Raw genomic sequence first — 15,596 nt, forward strand, 5'->3', positions numbered from 1 at the left:
AGCAGTGAAAGGATTTTAACCATATCTGCTCTTATGTCTATAGGTGACTAACAGTGCTGCCCAGTAACGTGCTCGGCATTGGGAACTGATTTAGTGGAAAGTTTGAGTACTGCTGTCTTTTAGTGCAAAGCTTTGACTTGGCAGGATAGGTTATGAAACCTTATTTCTGGCATTTACTAACTGGTGAACATTTGGCTTCAGTATCCTAATACTGGTCTTCACCCGTGCTTCCTGTGCAAACCCTGTAAAGGCAAAGCAGTGAGTCTTTTTGAAATAAATTAAATGCTGGTGCTCATTTAGAAAGGATTTCTAGGAGGTGGCGTGCAGCTCAAGCTGGCAATGGAGGAACAGAAGACGGAGCGCGAGGTGTGGATGGGTGCAGGACCCGGGGCCGTAGTTTGCTGTAGTGTCACTGCTGTATCCCCCGTGGCAGCTCCCGCGGCTGGGGGGTGGCTCGGTGTCTGCACCCCGCGGTGGCTGTAAGGAAACCGGTTGTCTCATCCTGCAGGTCGCCATGTTGCTCTTCACGATGCTCAGCATCGCCCAGGTCCCCGGGGATGGGCTGGAGTTAAGTGTGCTCAGCGCCTTCAAGTGCTCAAGGTAGGGATGTTAAAATTTAAATGTAAGCAATTTCCACGCGGATGGGTGAGAGCCCTTCACTGCTGCCATTTAACTCACTGGCTCCCACCAGGGATGGCTCGTGCCCCAGACTTGCCTCCCAATCCTGAAATCTTCCCAGAGGTGTCCAAGTCCCAGGCTTGAAGCCAGCCCTCCCACCCAGCGCCGGCTGCAGGTCTGAGTTTACATCCGGAGCCAGACCCAAAGTTTCGGGATGCAGTGACTGAGGGGTTTCCTTTGGGCTCATCCCAAACTGAAACCCTCAACCGCAATTTCTCCAGCCGGTGCCGGAGGTCTGGAGAACTTTGTGCCATCCCCTCTGCCCGAGCTCTCCCATCCCCTCTGTGCAGCGGCTCTGGGTCCGATCCTGCACACATGGAAACCTCCGGCACCGGCTCGTTCTCCGGAGCTCTGCGAGGGAGGGCTTTTCTCCCAGGGGAGCAGGGATGGGCCAGATCCTCACCCCCAGAGCACTGCGCACTGGGGCACTTCGTTCTCTTGGCACCTGGGTTTTACCCTGCCCCGGCTGCGCACAGCAGGTTTCGGAGAACAACGGGCCAGTTTCAGACCTCGCTATTCCAACCTCGCCTTCAAGAATTACTACTACTATTATTTCCAAGGAAACAGGGACTCACGCTCGTATCTTTTATGTGATTTCTCACATCCGGAGGTTTTCACGTGACTTTGCTGCCTATTTTTAGCTCCTCAAACATCTCTGCCAGGATGAAAGCTTTAAAGAAAACCCACCCTCGAAACGGATGAAACGGGCATGTGGTTTAATGGTAAATTTGTGACTGCGACCCCCGAATCCCTACGTTACAGCAGCCGGGGAGGGGGGGGCGAGCACAACCCCAAGGCTGTAGTTAACTGTTTCCTTGTTTGCTGTTACACCCGCCTCCTTCAAACAGCGAAGACTTGTTGTAAAACAGAAGTGTTTCAAGAACCAGATCCACCTACAAGTCATTTAAAAGCCTCCTACCTCAATTTTGCAGGTAAAATGTTAGTCTAGCAGGAATTGAGAGGAGGGATTTCCCGCTCCATCTGCTCCTTGGCTGGTTCGTGGGAGGAAAAAAATCCGCCCTGGCTGTTTTCCCTTGCACCACACACCTCGGGGTGAGCTGGGTGGGGATGGGACCTATCCTGTCCTCCTGGACTTGGGTGGGCTGTGGGCACTGGCTTGGTCCTGCCCTACCTGGTCCGTGCCGGCACGTGGGATGCAAAACGCAGCATCTCTGCTGGATGCCTCACAGAAAGTGGGCTCAGCCTGGTGCTCCGCACCAAACGCTGTGCATCGAAAGCTGAACCCTTATACAATTCCTGAAAACCCTCCAAGCAACGCCTGCACCACGTGCGCACTTCCATGTGGGATGCCGCGGCGTGGGTGGGATGCATCCCACCAGTGGGAGGGGAGGCAGGGGCGAGGGGTGGATGGGGAAGGGCAGCACATGGTCCCTTCGCTCCTGTCCTCTGCGTTTGGCTTTTAGGGTGAACCGCAACAGCCGTAAGACAGGGCTGACCCAAACGGCTTACCAATGCTGGAATAAACTGGACTCACAGGGTTTGTGCAGCTCCAGTTGTGAATCATGAGAGGAAACCGCTGCCAGGGAGGGGGTGGGGGGGAACGGCTGCGCTCAGAGATCCCATATTAATCCATCACAAATCAAACGCCGCGCACAGCAGGCAAGGGGAGATGGGGAGGGAAAACTCGGCTGCGAGAACAGAGGTACAGTGCCAGCCCTGGGAAGCTGCAAGGTGTGCGAGCCCCAGCGAAGCCGGGAGAAGCCGGACCTGCTCCTCCGCACAGCCCCGGGGAGCGGAGCTCATCAAAGGTGGGTGAGTTGAGGCTCAGCTCTGGAAAGAGCCCCGCAGCCGTGCCGGCAGCTCCAGAGCTGGCCCTTGCCGGGGTGACGGGGAGATGCCACTGCCAAAAGCCCCATGGGAGGTGGCGATGGGCATGGCCATGTCCCACCAGGGGTCACCACATGGGAGTCCTGCGCCGGGGCTGCGAGTCTGGCAGGGTTTGTGCTGTCTCCCCCCACTCGGGGTTTGCTGCTGAGCCAACGGGGCCAGGCGAGTACACCTCCCTTTGGGTCTTTATTTATTTTGCAGTGCTTCAAGGTCAGGTGCCTTCTGGCAATTCTCTTGTAATAAATGACTTAAATAAGACAAGTAGCAAATCAGCGATGGTGCCGACAGAGCTCACTCCTAACCCGGGGTCCTTCCCACCGCGGTGTCTGAGGACTCAGGGGTGCACATTCACGGAGCGGCTAAAGGGATGGCTGAGCCAGAACTGCCGGGAGGGAAAGGCCATGGAGGAAGAAAACGGCTTTTACTCGTTAATGGCTATCAGAGAGCACCAGTGTTTTGTGCCCGTGTGCCTCTCGGTCTCTCCTTCTGTAAAAGCAATGGGCTGTCACCCATCAAACTGAGTTCTCCCCGAATTAATGATGGGGTGGTGGTGTCCTCGTTGAAGGTGGCATCCAATCTGGGGCTAGACAAAACCATCCTCTTCTTGTGTAAGAGGGGAAATAGAGGCAGAGAGGTAAAACGGTAACAGGTTACATCTGTACTTCAGGAATTTCACTATGCAGCTCAGATGAAGTTTCTCTGAATGGTTCTTTTTACCTACCTCCTTCCAATATTTTTTGGGCATTACCATCGTGAGGAGGAAGCGGGTAAGGAACAGCTGGGAAAGCCACCATCAAGGCCTCCAGCAGAGTCCCAGCAGCGCCTTTGGCTGCAGCCCCGTTGCCGCGGCGGAGGAGAAAGCCAAGGCAGAGCGCTCCTGTCTGCTCCTCTCTCTGCAGAGCACATACCTCCAAGTGGAACTCACTTCTTCCCCAGCATCTGTATTTGAAAAAACAGCTGTAAATCACAGATAGTTGTATCCAACTATTAGAGCGAGAGGAAAAATGGATCGTGTTTTCACAAACTTTCATTTCCATTTTTGTCTAAATTTCAGCTTTGTTAACACTTGCTGACCTGCCTTATCAATTATAGCAATTTCTAATGCGGGCATTTCAGTAATTGGCATCAAAATGTCAGGACAGTTTAGCTGGAGCTTCCTGGGCACAGAAACTTTAATGATACCTCTCACTGATTACGAGCTGCAGTAATTAGTGATCGGCCTGGTCCCACCTTCACAGCCACAGCTGCAAAACCTCCATGGGTACCACATTGGAAGCAGGCGATGGGCGAAGCCCCAGCTCGGGTACTCCCTTCTGGGAGAAGATGGGCCACTGAGCAGCAGTCCAACCCTCTCCGTTAACCGGGAGCTACACAAACCTGGTGCACTCCCCCGATAAGCGCCACTCGGAAGATGGCAAATTTATCCTGGATAAGTCAGGGCTAAATTTGTTCTCCTTCCCCGCGCTCGCCTTGCAGCACACAGCCCGTGGCTTTCCTCCAGCTCTGCCCGCTTGTTTTCTGCCCCTGGCTCAGAGCCATGGGGCCGTCCGAGCTCCTGGGGTGATGGTAGGAGCCCGTTCCTGGTGATGGAGAGGGAGGCGCAGAGGGGTTCAGCACTCCGGGAAGCAGGGAGGATGGGGCTGCTGGAGGGATGAGCTGAGAGCTGGAACAAGCTGCTGCTGGATGAGCAATTGGGGCTCTGCTCCAGCAGCGGGAGGTGAGGAATTTATAGGTCCTCTCGGTATTTGGTTTTCTTTTAAACACTGGTCTCCAGGGCAGAGGCTCTTTTGTCAGGCAGCTCTGCAGAAAGCACTAAAATCTGTGGCGGAGCAAGGTTTAGACCTGCCTGTCTTCAGCATCTCGTTAACAGGGCTGCAATTAAGGGCTGTCATTAGACACGGTCCGGGCAGGTCTCTGCTGAGCCTTGCCTCTTTTGAATTGCCTTTCTGTTCGGGTAGTCAGGATGAGGAGAGACCTCTGCCTTCATCTTGGGGGTCCTTGTGGTGCCCACCGCTCCGTGTCCCTGGTCTAGGGCCAGTCCCTCACAGGGCAGGGGCAGCTCGAAGCAGATTTATTTACCTTTCCATGCTAAAGCTACAAAGCTGTGGAGACCCCGTAGCCCCATGTCACGCACTCCCCCACCGAAGGTACAGAGCTAATTGAGACGTGACAGCCTGCGAAAGCAAACTGCTCCTCGGCGCCCATCGGAGAAAGCGGAGCTGATTAACAGACACCAAACCTGTCACTTTGAGAAGCTCCTGGAGGAGCATCACGAGCGAGTGAAGGTTCATCCCAGCCGCGGTTTCACTGGGCTGGCAGGTCCCATGTGCAAAGAGGGAATTTGGGCAAATACCTGACAAAGCCTTGGACTTCTTGGTGGCCAGGTGCTGGGGAGGGGTGGGATGACTGGTTCCTGGGAGAAGCCTTTGCTGGGCACCAAAGGGTTGGAGGGGCATCAGCCTGAAGTGGGCAGGAAATTTGGGACAACTGTCAGGCGATTTGGGAGGGAAAGATGAGTGGGTGATGGGAGAGCAATCCTGAATGCCAAGAGAAATGGTGAACTCCTCCTGTCTCAGGTAAATTAAAACTGAACAAGAAGAAATACCTGGCTGAGCTGGATGAAGTGTGTGCTCTTAACAGGGCTGTGTAAGAGCCCGCTTCTCCCCGCAGGAGAATAAACGCATGAAAAAAAAGAAACCAACGCAAAGCTCCCAATGTTTTGAGATGAAGTAAGGTTATAATTCTTCAAAAGGCATCTGATCCACAGGGAAACATGCAGAGGGACCCTGTGCCAGCTGCCCTTTCCCATCGCGTACCAGCCAGCAAGCACAGCAGCTACCCAGTGCGTGCTGGTGCCGTGCCAGCAGCGTGCTATCAGGGTGACATCCCGAAGATAAATGAGTGCTATTATTGCCTTCATTCTCGGCAGTCCCCCGGGGCCCCTGCGCAGCTCCGGCAGCTGCTGCAGCCCCGGCAGCGCGGTGGCTGAGGTGCCCAGGGCTTCTCGCAGCACTCCTACGTGGTTCTGCCTGTTCGTGCAGGTGGTGTTCGCAAGGGCTCTTAAACCTGATCTTGCTCTTAAAACCTGTACCTATGCTTTGGGAGAGCGTGGAGACTATTGCCTGAAGTCCCTACCAAGAGTAAGCCTGATGCCATTGTCTCCTGGGTTGGGAAATGACATCTTCTGTGGCTGGACCTTCTGGAGGTGTTTTGTGTGGCACCTCCTTTGCTGGGTGGGCAGTGGATGGGCTAATCCAGCCCCTACTTAAATTTTACAATTGGGAGGGCAGAGATACGTAGCGAAATACCATGGCATGCTGCAGCGCTGTGTGCTGCGGCTGTGAGAAACATATCTGATCCTCTGTTTTTCCCCCTTATTATTTGCCTCCATCCCCCACCTCATCTTTCCTTTTGCAGGGGAGGGGAGTGCTGTGCCCCACAACAATTTTTCTCGCCCACTGGAATAAGCAAGCAGTTAAACCGGCTCCTGGCACCGTGCTCTCTGCAAGGGGTGTATGAACAGAAGATGTGTTGTGGCCTGACTCTTCTCAGATGCGCCCACGGGAGTGCTGCCGGCTGTCTGCCGCTCTGTGCTGTGCACGACGGTTGGGGTCCCGGCTGCACCCTCCCCGTGGCAGCAAGCTCTGCCTTTTACTGTCCAGCACTGACTGCTGTGCTTTTCTCATCACTGGCCACCGAAAGATGGGTCACCGAATGCAAAACCCTGTGCACAGCCCCCTAACCGCCTCGCCTGCAAGAAACGGCGAAAGGCATGGCAGAGTTGGGGCTTGTTGCCTTCAGCAGGGATGGAAAACGGCTTTGGGCTTAAATCATCCCTATGATCATCAGGTTTCATAAACACCTAGTTATGCTTACAGCTAATGTGGATTAATTCGTGCAGGACAAATCTCTTTGTGAGGGTAGGGGCTGCCTTGCCTTCCTAGAAATAGAGATGCTTTCTGCACGAACATGGGTGCAGAAATCCAGACTCTCAGGTCCCTCCCCAGCCCCCAGAGACCTGACGACAGGTTTGTGTACCTTCCTGCTATTTAGTTTGAACTGACGGGAGCGTGTAGGTGTGCTGGGGTTGGTCTGTCTGCCGGACAGCCCTGTCCCCGAGCTGCCACCCTCGCGTGGCTGTGATGCCAACTGCTGCCAGGCTCAGCAGACAGCAAAGGCTGCTCCTGCGGGAGCCCCAGGGGTGGCACGAGGAGCCGGGGCTCAGAGCCAGCACCCAGTTCAGCTGCCAGCGGGGGGCACAGGGCTCTGTGCCCACCCCCAGGGCCGGCCCCACATCTGGGGGATGCTGAGAGCTCAGAGACGTATTGAGTGATCTGAGCTGTTTAGTTCTATTACTCATAAGCTCTGAATAGATGCTTTAGACACCCTTGACCTTCTGCTGCAGAACAGATCAAAGCAAATCTTTCTGTAGTGATACGCTTTATCTGATTCAAAGGGGAAGCATCCAATGAAGTGCTTGTTTCGAAAACATTATTTTATGTTGTGCCCTATTAAATTGTTGACGTGTTGCCCTCTGGCTATTTGGCATTAGTTATACTCAAACGCTATCTACAGCCTTAATCTAATTTCGCCTTTCCTCATCTTTATTCCTTGATCTTCATATTACACTGTTTAACAAATCTGTTCAAGGTTGAAATTGTTTCAAGACAGAGTTTGACAAGCCTGTGGAGGGGACCTCAGAGCCGTGCAGGAATAGTGTCTGGGGTCCCAAGCGCTGGAATTCAGAGCGGCGTGGGAGGATCTGGTTTATCTAAACTTTGCTCCTTCCCTCCGTGGACTCAGGATTCCCCTGGTCACGGACTGCACCAGGAGAGGTTTGGGGTTTTTGTACCATTGGATAATTGACCTTTGGGGTTGGTTTGTTTTCATGCCCTCTCCCTTTGAGGAGCTGCAGAGGGGGTGCAGCGAGGGTGGGCGATGGGCAGCTGGGGCACGGAGCCCTGCGGGCGCAGCGGGGTGGGCAGGGATGGCCCCGTCCCCATCCCGGGTCAGCCTGGGCGGCATTGCTTCATGAACGGTTGATTTGTTTGCTCTTCTCCATAGCTTGTGCTACAGCCCTTCTTGCTGGATCACCTGTGTGTTTCAACAACTCCCGTGGTGTTTCAGGGTTTGAGGGTGTTGGTGGTTCTCTTCATCCCTCCTGAGCCCTTCCGGTCCTACGCTTCACTGATATTTTGCTGGGCTGCTTCTGGAGGAACCATTTCTTCAGCAGGGACTGGATCCCAATTGCCGTCTTGTTTGGTGTAAATCCGTTAGACCACCAGCAGGGAGAAAGAGGTTTCAGTGCCTTCCAGCCACCAACCCACCGGTCTGGAGGGAAGGTCTTTTGCTACCACCCCTCCAAGCTGCTCCGTGCCTTGGAGGGTTTATGTTGTGTATTGAGTCATATTTGCTCTGTGCTCCTTTGTGATAAGTCACAGGATTTGGAGGGGAATTCAGAAAGCAGAAGGTTTGCAGTGCTGGAAGCGCAGTCTTGCCCGTTGCCTCGCCGGATGCTCTCGCTCTTCGTTTGCATTGCAACAGTGTCTAGATTGGAACCAGGTGAAAAAACGTGCTCACTAAGCTCCCAGTGAAAAAAAAAAAAAAAGGTTTGATTTAAAGCGTGTTTCATTTTGAAAAGGGGAAGAAAGCCTAAACAATCAGCGTTGTTAAAATTTTCCATCACTATCTTTTTTTATGCAATATCAATTTTTTCCTGTGCTTACCAAAGCCCCGGCTTTCAGCTGCAATACGTGGCTCCTGGGAACTGGTTTTCGCTAGGAGAGCATGGAAAAGCTCCACAGAAGTGGATCAGAGGTTTACAAAATGGAAACATGAAATCTTTTTCCAAGTTTGCAGTTCTTTCTGGTGGCATTATAGCAGATCCCCTTCGTGCTGGTCTGTGCAAGAGCAAAACGTGCAGCAACCAAGTCATCATCCCCAAAGAGCTGCGACCAATAGCATCTGCACATGGAATTCTCCAAATGACAACCCACCTGCCCTGTCAGTCCCTTCGAGAGCTTTAGACAAGGATCCTAGCAATTTTCCTAAGTGGGAAATATATGTTTATACTTTCTGTTGCTAGTAAACTGTCAAAAGAATAAAAAAATAATAGCCTCTGACAAGATAAGAAGACTCAAGTTTTTGAAAAGTCTTTTGGTGATACAAAGAGCTGAATGAAACCCCGACAAACTGGACATGTTTAGCCCCAGCTCGTCTCTTTCTGACACATAAGCAATCAAAAATATGGATATAATTAAAAGGATTTGCAAAGCCCGTCTTACACTACAGAGACTATTTTACATTATTTTTATAATGAACTTTAGTATATGTGCTATTGCACCAGGAATCCAAATAAATGTTCATGGTTTATCTCTCTTCTGCCTCCAGTACATTGACTTTGGCTAAACAGCTATATTTATCAGTGCAATGCTAGCTATAAAAATGAAAGAAACAAACTATAAAATATACAGTGAAGCTGAGTATTCCTTTAGGTAAGGGAGTACATATACAGTTCATAATTCTGGGGGTGAGGGTGGTATCCACTGTTAATGTACATAAACAATACCGTTTACAGTTATGGTCCAAATTTACAAAGGTGTATAAGACTCGAAAGCGATAGATTAGATAAGCATTTAGTAGTATTTGCAGAAAAGCCTAAGCGACATTCTCATCTCCTCCTGACTTTCAACAGGAGTTGGGTACCTTTTGTAAGTCTCACTAAAGTAATACCTTCACATCTAGAGGTCTAAATACGTTTTGAAAATCTATCAGATTGCCCTGTTATCACATAAATCAAAACCCGATAGCCCGAAGGATGGGAAAAATGTTTTCTAAGTGGGGAATTGGGACCCTGTCATTAAGGTAAAAAATCTGCAAATATTTTTAATGTAAGCACATAAGAAAGTTTGTTTTATTGTATACCAAAAGCAAAGCGTAAGGATCTAGATCCCAAGAAAGGGCTATTAAACATGATGGTTTGGGTAGTCTCCAGCTCCGCAGGTCTCTCTACAGAGTAGAGTGCCAGAAAGTGAAAAGGTTCTTTGCTCCTTAGTCTCCCTAATTCTGTAATGGTCCATAGTGAAATGGTCTATCCCTCGGTTCTTGAAGTGCTGGTACCGGTTGTGTTTGAACATCGTTTGCTGTGGTCCGGCGGTTCCTATACCTGCAGACTGGGAGCGTCCCCGTTACGGGCTTTGCTGGGGCCCATCCGCATACCAGAGAGCGGAGCAGAGTTCAGGCTCTTACAGGGCTGCGCAAGCAGCCAAATGCATGTTTTTTTGGAAAGGAAAAAAAAATAAAATATAATAATTGCGGTAGAGTGCCTGGTTGATTTAGAAGTAAATCATAGGAAGCAAAGGCAGAGCGCAGCTCCTTACGTCTAGGTTTAAACCTAATTGATCGCTTTCCCCGAGCACACAGACCTGTCTTTATTTTGAGCCTGTAAAGAAAAGTTCCCTGCAAGTCACCGGAGACAAATAATCCTTCAGGAGTCACTGCTGACATGGAATTATATTTTCAGTCATTTTTCAGTTGTGTGCGTCTCCATCCTGTCACATTAGTTTGCTAACACTTCCAATGCAACAATGAGACAAACAGAGCATTGTGCGGGTCCAAGCCAAACATTCATCTCTGCTTGGCACCGGTTCAACAGGCCTGTCAAAACTCCTCGCGAGCTGGCCAAAGCTCATTAACAGTGGTTGGATGCATATTTAGCATGGAAAAGAGCTTTACCCGGGGCTCTGAGTAATGCGGGGACCGAGCAGGCAGGAAAGAGGAGGGATTGTAGGAAGCAGAGAGGGGGATGTATTCCTTGCAAAGTGTTTGTCGCTCATGTTGAAATAAGAGGAAAATGTAAATATCTATTAAGAGGACGTATTTCAAGGCGTTACTTGTACAAAATAGAAGCAAATTGCAAAATCTCTGGGCCCAACGCCAACCTCAGATCTGTCTCAGAAGAGGCATCGATGTTATCGCTCCTCGATGTGCACGAACTTATAAGGTTGGTCTCCCTGGAACGGGAGCAGATCTGCTGACTCGAGCTTTCCTTCCCAGCCAGTGCTCGGTGGGTTTGGAGAGGTTTGGCCGGAGGGTCTTCTTCCTCCCACTGTCCTGGGTTCACCGAAGTCAATGGAAGGATCTGATTTTTGAGAGCCCAGCGCAAGCCCGTGTAAAGCACCCTGGGGCGCTGGCAGGAGGCGAGCTCGGCCCTCGCCAATCTGACATACCTGTTACAGTCGCTAAACCCTTTCAGCAAGAGGAGGGAGAGTGATTTAATTGCCGAGCCTGAATGTTTGTGTTGCTTTCTGGTGTTGAGTTGATGGCAAGGCAAGAATGATCACTGTCCAACTCACCCGTGATATTCCCATGCCCTTGCTTTCTGGGCTGACCAGTCTCAGTCCGTCTCTGCAGTAGTCTTCTCCATCTGCAGGCATGGCGCTGATTTGCACAGGCAAATGGTCAAATATTAAAGAAATTTACCTCCAAACATGTATACACAAGATAGAAGAAATCCCTTCCTATTTCATTTATTCATGCTTATATACCAGTGTCCTGATAATTCCGAGTTTCCTAAATTCATGTCTAAAACTCCCAGCACTGTTCCAGTAATTATTCACTCTTGGACAAGGAACAATGAAAGACAAAAATCTACATGCTGCAGAAGAACAAGAGAAAAACTTTTGCTGCTAAAGAAAAATTTTAGTCTTTCTACACTGAGATGATTCAATATGAAGGCAGATAGTTAAGATGCTGGAATTGAGAAAACCTTGAAAAAAGGTGATGAAAGAAGCCATCCGTAGACTAATTAACAGACTGCTGGAAGCAAATGTTAACAATTAACTGATTGAGTATTTCAAGGTGTGGTTCATTTTAAACCCACACTTCTGATTGCTTACTTACTTTAGCACTGGCATGCTTGCAAACAATCGCTCTGTTCATTCAGCTTATCTTCTTTCCCCACCTCTTTTTGCTCTAAATGTAAGTTCTTGAAGGCCCTTAGAGGGGCTCCTTAAATTTACAATGATGTCCATCCTAGTGATGGGATGAGAGGGAATGGCTATAAACTGAAAGACAGCAGGTTTAGATTAAACGTTAGGAAGAAGTTTTTCACTTTAAGGGTGGTGAGGCACTGGAACAGGTTGCCCAGAGAGGTTGTTGGGGCCCCATCCCTGGAGGTGTTCAAGGCCAGGCTGGATGTGGCCTTGGGCAACCTGGTCTAGTGGGAGGTGTCCCTGTTTATGGCAGGGGGGTTGGAACTCGATGATCTTCAAGGTCCTTTCCAACCTAAACCATTCTATGATTCTATGATCCTGATCTATGCAAACAATTCAGGATCATCTGGAACTGTGCCGGGATCTGCCTTTGCTGAGCTGAGCATCTACTGAGATCTCTTTGGAAGATGCTGGGAAGTTACTGCTGCTGGGTTGATTGTCATAACTGTCAATCAATTACCAACTGTTGAGCTTCAGTGTCTTGTGAGTTTAAAATGGAAATTACTTATGCTTAAAAGTGTACAGAACTACCAGAACTGATTTGTGGTGTGTGAAAACTGCAGGAGTTCAATCTTCCTTATCTATCTAAGTAAAGAGCCTAGTGAGCAGATCTGGGGGTCTGGTAATCTCCTGGCGGATGGGAGGTGAAGCTGGTTGAAAGAGGAGACAATGGGGTTTGTGTCTGGCTGGGAATGGGTATGTGGCTGCAGGGGAGCACAGTCAGGTGAAGATGTGATTTTTGCCCCCATGGACTCACAGCAGAATGGAGTGTGGAGGACACCTCCTGGAGGTCACCGAGTCCAACCCCCCTCAAGGCAGAACATCAAACTTGGAAGCTCTCGTCTTGCAATCTTCCTCTTGTGAAGTCCCTTTTCTGCTGAGGGATAAGATCCCATCTTGTTCCAGGCTGTGGGGAGTTAACAGGCTGTAAGGTTTTATTTCCACAAACCCGGAGACATGAGAGCTGAGAAGACATCCAGAGCAGGATTTGCCTTATCTCTCTGGCCTTTGGGTGACTTATTTTCTCACTATGGGTGAGCATTGTTTTCTTTGCGTGTAGTTACCTGACACACTTACCTGACACTTAATCACTGCTGGCCCGCGGTTGCTGTTTTGCTGGGTGTGCGCAACAAAAAGTGCCTCGAGGGTAGCGGTATTTGGCAAGGGTAAAAACCCTGCTGAGCTCGGGTTTATGAAATGCTTTCTTGCCCCCACTTCTCAAGGGCTTATTATCGAAGGACTCCGGGCTCAATTAGGCTGTAAAAGCTGCCTGACACTGTGATTTATGGGATCTTAAAAGCGAGTTCTGCTTATCGGCCGCCGAGAGTAGGAGGGGCCCCGTGTCTCAGCGCCGTGCCCGCGGGATGGAGCGTGGCTCTGCAGCCAGGGCGGCTCGGGAATTTGGGCTGTGGGCAATGGTCCAGGCACCCAAGGAGCGAGAGGGAGCGAGCAAGGATGCAACCGCTGATGAGTGGCGTGTGGTACTGCTGCAGTTTGTCCATCCATCGGGGAAGGGTTTGCAGAGGTGCCCAGGTCCAGCACGCCGTGTTTCGGAGCTGAGGCTTGCTCCTCAGGTCTATTCTCCCTTTGTAGCGTTCAGGAGTTTCGTAATTTCTAAAGTCTCTGTGTTGTCTGGAGCAACTTGGAAAGCACAGCCCCGACACAAAATCACAATTCTGGTGTGTTTTCCTTTTTCTCCAGCTGACAGAATGGTTGAAACGTGTCCCTTCCCAAAACTGGCTGTTGACATTACAATCCGCTGAGGAACTGGCTAGATTTATTCTTTTTTTCCTGCAACATCTTCAGACCAATTATTTCTCTGAAATCACAGACGTCTCAGTTACTCCCTTCCAGCGTTTGCAGAAGCTCCAACCAGTGCTCAGTGGCAGCCGGCGCGCTGGGGTACACAAGTGGCAGCTTGTGGGGAGCTGTGCCTGTCCCCGCTCTGCCGCTCGCTCCTCCGGACAGGGGGAGGTGACATTATTGCCAGCGCTCGCAGCGTTTCCACTCGGGCTTCCCCACTTGGCAGAGGGTTTCTCAGCCTGTGGGGAGGTGTTTGACAGCGCTGTAGTTCGATGCTTTTGTGACAAGCCTGCTCCTAACAGCTCCAGGTTCAAGGTTGCCTTTAAATGTATTATAAACAGAATGATTTCTTCTTCTTTTTTTTTTTTTTCTTTTTTTTTTTTTCCTTGGGGTTTAAGCATCTCAGTGTGCTATGAAAGAAAAGTCTTGTGACTAAATATGTTCTTCCACACTAGATGCCGTAGCGTGGAGCTGCTGGCTCCAGCACCACATCTGTTAAGAATCTGGTGATTATAGCTAACAGGCTTTTTCACCTTAAATGAGGTTTCTGTAAACTAATCTACATCTGCATAGTTTTGTTTGTGGTCCTCCAGGTGATGAGGGAAAACGTAGCTGCAAGGCTTTGATCTCCACTGCACCCTTATCCCAAACCACTGTTGAGCAGCCTAATTGCACAAGATGCAAAATAAAACCTCTGTTAAAGTAGCGCTTAGATTTTTAAGCAGACTTAGACTTGCAGTTAAAATACCAGAATATAAAGTATACCAAAAGGTAAGGTTCCAGCTCCGTTAGCTTGATTGTGTTGCATATCCTGTGTATTTTTTATGATGTGAACCCTAATACACACATTTTACCAAAAAACCCTGGGTTTAATATCGGGTTGCTTGTAAAAACGCATTCCCCAGAACGTGAGCAACACGGGACCTGGCTGACGGGGGAGCGCTGGGCTGGCGGCCGCGGCACTGGGCTGAGCTGAGCATCCCTGGTCCCGCACGGCTGCGCGTGGTGGACCTGACCCCTTCCACACCTTGTGTGAGTCGGGGCTCCGGCAGCTCGTTTTAGGAAGCTCCTGGTCCCTGCTGAGGCGGGACGCTCCCTCCTTCCAGCGTGCAGATTCACTTCTGCAGGTAGCTGTGTGCGGATGCTATCTTGCACCAACGCCTTCTTTCCATCCCTCTGCCTGCCTACAAAAATGCATCCGAGTTGGCTTTGTTTGGTTTTTCCAACCTCTTGTCTTCACTGTTTTGCAATTCTAAAGCGCTAAAACGCTACATAACATCGTGGTATGTGACATAAAGCCCTTGCCCCAAAGAATTTTAAATGTCTCTAAACCAGAGGGTTTAATCCAATAGTTTATAACCAAAGTACAGAGTTATTTTTCTATATGTGTATGGTTTGGTGTTGGGTTTTTTTGTTTGTTTGTTTGTTGGAAAGTAGGATAAAGGGAACCCCAGGTGGTAACTGAAGTTAGAGCATACTTGAGGAGCAGAAATATGTGACCCCAGGCAGATACAAAGGGAAGGGAATGCTGACAAGTGGCAAAAGGAGAAAAAGTAGGTGATACTGGGGACAGTCTGATCACAGTGACTGTAGAGGACAGTGAGAGAATAGAACAATGAGATAGAAAACAGCACAAGAGTAAAACTTTGCCTCTGGCCATAAGATCTGTATTTGGGAAAGGGAACAGCAATAAAGACTTTTTTTAAGAGTTACTATGAAACTTCAGAGTTTCTTAAAGTATATCACCTGGTCCTTCAAAGAGACTGACTTGATTTTGTTTTTATTTTTTAATAATGCAATAATCAAGGATGCATTAAATCTCCATTCCATTACAGATCCTTTTGCACGGTAAGAACAGAGTGAAAATCTCTGATGGTACATTTGAAAAACGTAATTTGAACTCAAACCTGGAGAGAGTGTGCTTTATTCCAGAGCTAGCAAGATCATCTGCCCAGACCTTTCCCCGTTACAGGCTACGCGTCTGATGAAGCCCCGTCTGAAAAGCCATAGCCTGTGAACATCACCCAGTCCTCTCGTTTGATTTAGCCCTACAATGAGTGCTAAGAAACTTCGGTCCCTGTAAATTAATTTTCAAAGCCTCTCCAGCCTCTGGAGTCACCTGAAATGGGCTTTGCTGTCAGTGGGCACAGCTTGGCCAGTTCCTGGGCTGCCCAAGGGGGTGCAGGTGCCCGGCAGGAGACAGGAGGTCAGACCATTGATTTGATATGGCCAGAAAGCACCACTGCAGGGTCCAGCACCAGGGGTCCAGGGAGC

The 15,596-nt window shown here is 49.8% G+C and overlaps 1 protein-coding gene across 1 annotated transcript in view; it reads left to right on the top strand.

The window, feature by feature from the left end:
* The first annotated feature begins 514 nt into the window (after nucleotides 1-514).
* The window catches only part of LOC104285184, a 133,427-nt gene continuing 118,345 nt past the window's right edge, over nucleotides 515-15,596 (top strand). The window contains exon 1 of the mRNA XM_009883611.1: nucleotides 515-600. Coding sequence (XP_009881913.1) covers nucleotides 515-600 — 86 coding nt within the window. The remainder of the gene's footprint in view (nucleotides 601-15,596) is intronic.

The sequence above is a fragment of the Charadrius vociferus genome, unplaced genomic scaffold, assembly GCF_000708025.1.
Source record: "Charadrius vociferus isolate BGI_N301 unplaced genomic scaffold, ASM70802v2 scaffold324, whole genome shotgun sequence".
In the NCBI taxonomy this organism is placed as follows: Eukaryota; Metazoa; Chordata; class Aves; order Charadriiformes; family Charadriidae; genus Charadrius; species Charadrius vociferus.